The following is a 3,036-nucleotide window of genomic DNA, read 5'->3' as shown; positions in this document are numbered from 1 at the left end:
TGGAACTCCCCACGTCCTGGGAAGCTCGCTGACCTTGAGCACGGCCTTCTCGGCCCTAGTCACTCCGCAAGCGAGGGAAATCTACTGCAGGGCTATGTATAGCCCACAAAGAGCCTGTTCTTTTCATTTTGTCGGCCTGTCCTATTTGTTTCAGGGAAATCTGGAGCTATACTGCTCGTCTTGATGCATCCAAATAAATGTACCCGAAGTTATGTGACGACTAGTATAAAACTCAAAACGGCCGTGTCCAAATAATTCATACTGCAGAATAACTTTTCTCAATATTTTTTCTTCCTTGGTAACTTAAATAAAAATCGGACACGGCCATGCGCGCGTGACTTAGGATTCGCGTCTATGAAAGGAGACAAATAATCTTTTCTTTTTTTCTAAACTTGTCACATCAACTTTTTCCGGTAACTTGTCCAGATAACTTATGCTTAATTGGAAAAACTTTCCACAAAAAAGAGAGTTACAGGTGAAGAGGGCTTTCTAAAAAAGAAAAGTTGATGTGCAACATTCTTTCCAGCACGCCCGTAAATTAGCCACGTCCTTTCATAGAGAACGTATTTCCTCATCAGCCAAATATCCTGTTCAAAGTGGCAGCTAATCGGACGCCACCTTGCGCTAGCCTCAAGTTGACTACCGGCAGTCTGCTCGAGAAATAGGCATCTGCACGAGCAACAGAAGCGCAAAGTGATCAGGACATTCTTACCCCCTAAAGAATGTTGCACATCAATCTTAATAAGACAGCACTGCATAACACAGCACTGTACTGTTAGTACCTTCTAGGGTTGAATCTTCCTGTACACCCTTGTACGCCCAGTCGCATGCTGCAGTGATGCTCTCAGATGCATATCTTGCAGTATTTACATCCAGAAATCAATTCACAAACGTCTCAAACAAAAAAAAAAAGGAATAAAATCAAGTCACAAAGAGTGAAATTGTTATGGCAGAACTTACAACGTAAGGACAACTACTAATCGAAAACATTGAGGCTCTAAGTATTCGCGACTGCATACAAAGTCAAATATACCCAGGTAAAGCACACATACATGTCTGGGCATGCAGTCTGGTTCTTGCCGCATTCTTCCCAGCTAGGCACTTGCTCCGACCATGCTCCCTGCAGCATGAAGGTCTCAGTGATTCAACACTTGCCATATCACATAATCAATACTAATGAGAAAGCAAGCATTTGATCGTAATTTCGCACCGTTATATTTTTCGTCAGCGTGTCGATAAAATCAGCCACGCCGTCGCCATAGAAGTCGACCTCAGCCGTCTGGATGATGTTCGCGTCCCAAACCTGAAGAACGGTACAGAAAACAAGTTTTAGCACCGAGGTTCTTCTTCAGACCATGAGCTCGCGACAGTGTTTAATCAGCCTGAGCAATAGGCTTACATGGTGCAGAACAGTCTTCCTTGTGTACCAGTGGACATCAATGGAGTTCCCTCCTTTGTCCGAGGTAAACCCCACATGAAGTGGCTACAAAATTGTGCAATGTACAGTCAATAGATATAGATTTAATCTGTAAACTAGTAGTAGTTTGTAAAGATAATTAACAGCGAGCACAAAAGGCTTATTAGTAGTTTGTACCTGGTGTATGTCTCCGAAGAAGTGTGAAAGGAACAGGAGCGCTTGTGTCAGGTTATCTGTACTCGAGAGAAACTTTTATCACTGTCACAAACTATGCAACAACTGAAATTGTTCAGAAGTTTGCAGGATTGTATCATTACACTGGGGAGATGAGGATTTTTGGTAAGTCAGGAGCTGCGAGGTGTAGTTGTTGATGGCGCCCGCGACGCACCGGCCCTTGGTGCCATCCTCATCCTTGCAGTCTCCTGACGCAATCGGGGACGAGAAAACCATGCAGGAATCTCATTAGCATTTCGCTCAATGTTGATGCAGTTTGCATGTCAATTTGATAGTTTTAGATTGCGTGGCATCCTTTGTTGCTTACTGTCGTAGTTGTAGCTGCACAGGTCGTCGGGGGTGTCAATGTAGTGGAGCGGCGATGACCAGGGGTACCTGAACTTGACGTCGTCGGCCCAGGAGCAGAGGCTGCTCAGGTTCTTGCCCGCGTACGAAGGAAGAAGATCCTTCACCGCCGCCGCCGCTGCGCCACTCAAACGACCCTGAAGAACATATGCTCACGTTGCAATGATGCTTCACAGGAATGCAGCAGCATAGTTTTGCGTAGTAATTAACAGGAATACAAAGAAACAGAGAGGAAGGGGCACGCGTGCCTGTGCGATCTGGCAGATCATGAGATGGCCATCGACTCCCCAGCCGAGCGACGGGGCCGGGAGCGCAGCCAAGAGCAGTAGCAACAGCAGCGGGAGCGGGAGCGCGGTCGCCTGCATCCTGACTTCCTGAGGAGGGAGAGGGAGAGGGAGAGTGGGAGACGAAGGCGACCACAGGGAAACAGCAAGAACACGGGAGAGATCGATCTCTCTGCCGGGATGCTTTAAACAGGAATGCCATGAGCATATCAAGGAGAAAGGAAGGAATCTCTGGATTGGCTGTATGGGCAAGGTACGGCACAAATTACCGGATATCCTGTCGGGATTGCGGGCCATGAACGCACATCGCGCTCACACCTCGTTGAAATTTGCAGACAATGTTCAGACTAGTATCCACCTGAGCTGCACGCAGCTGCTAGCCTACAGTAGCAACTACGCATGTTCTGTACATATAAAATTAATTTTAATAATATTACGACGTGTCAAAAAGTTTTTAAAAAATAATTTAAAAATAAAAAGCTAAGGATGACCTATAGATAGAATAAAATAATAGTGTATTAATATTTTTAACACTGATAATACCTATTAATTGCATTTTTCAAATTAATTGGAAGTTTCTAAATTGAGAGAGGGAGATGCGAGACCAACTTTAATCGTGGACTATTTGATCGTGTAATATGTACCGTAGAGATCGTTTAAATTTATCATAACTCTTTATAGACCAGTATAGTGGTCGTACCTTGTAACGGTTCCTAAATCTTACAGCAAATATTCATTTTGTGTCTTACATAAAAA

At 44.6% G+C, this 3,036-nt stretch overlaps 1 protein-coding gene across 1 annotated transcript; it reads right to left on the bottom strand.

The window, feature by feature from the left end:
- Positions 1 to 328: 328 nt before the first annotated feature.
- On the bottom strand, positions 329 to 2,557 carry LOC133909780 (endonuclease 2-like). Its single transcript, XM_062352336.1, has 9 exons — positions 2,245 to 2,557; positions 1,959 to 2,133; positions 1,735 to 1,839; positions 1,595 to 1,650; positions 1,400 to 1,483; positions 1,211 to 1,303; positions 1,053 to 1,120; positions 783 to 856; positions 329 to 669 (listed from the first exon to the last, which is right to left on the bottom strand). Exons 1-9 carry the CDS (start codon positions 2,359 to 2,361, stop codon positions 575 to 577), a joined length of 867 nt encoding a protein of 288 aa, XP_062208320.1. The 5' UTR covers positions 2,362 to 2,557; the 3' UTR covers positions 329 to 574.
- Between the last annotated feature and the right edge of the window lie 479 nt (positions 2,558 to 3,036).

The sequence above is a fragment of the Phragmites australis genome, chromosome 2, assembly GCF_958298935.1.
Source record: "Phragmites australis chromosome 2, lpPhrAust1.1, whole genome shotgun sequence".
NCBI classification, from domain to species: domain Eukaryota; kingdom Viridiplantae; phylum Streptophyta; class Magnoliopsida; order Poales; family Poaceae; genus Phragmites; species Phragmites australis.
Note: the sequence above shows the minus strand (reverse complement) of the source record. Positions and strands in the feature narration are given on the sequence as shown.

What these genes read in the sequence shown, in the direction of transcription:
- LOC133909780 (XM_062352336.1), bottom strand. Translation starts at nt 2,361, where the DNA reads ATGCAGGCGACCGCGCTCCCGCTCCCGCTGCTGTTGCTACTGCTCTTG. An exon ending in TGATCTGCCAGATCGCACAG is followed by an intron (nt 2,134 to 2,244) that starts GCACGCGTGCCC and finishes TATGTTCTTCAG; the next exon opens with GGTCGTTTGAGTGGCGCAGC. An exon ending in GTGCAGCTACAACTACGACA is followed by an intron (nt 1,840 to 1,958) that starts GTAAGCAACAAA and finishes CGATTGCGTCAG; the next exon opens with GAGACTGCAAGGATGAGGAT.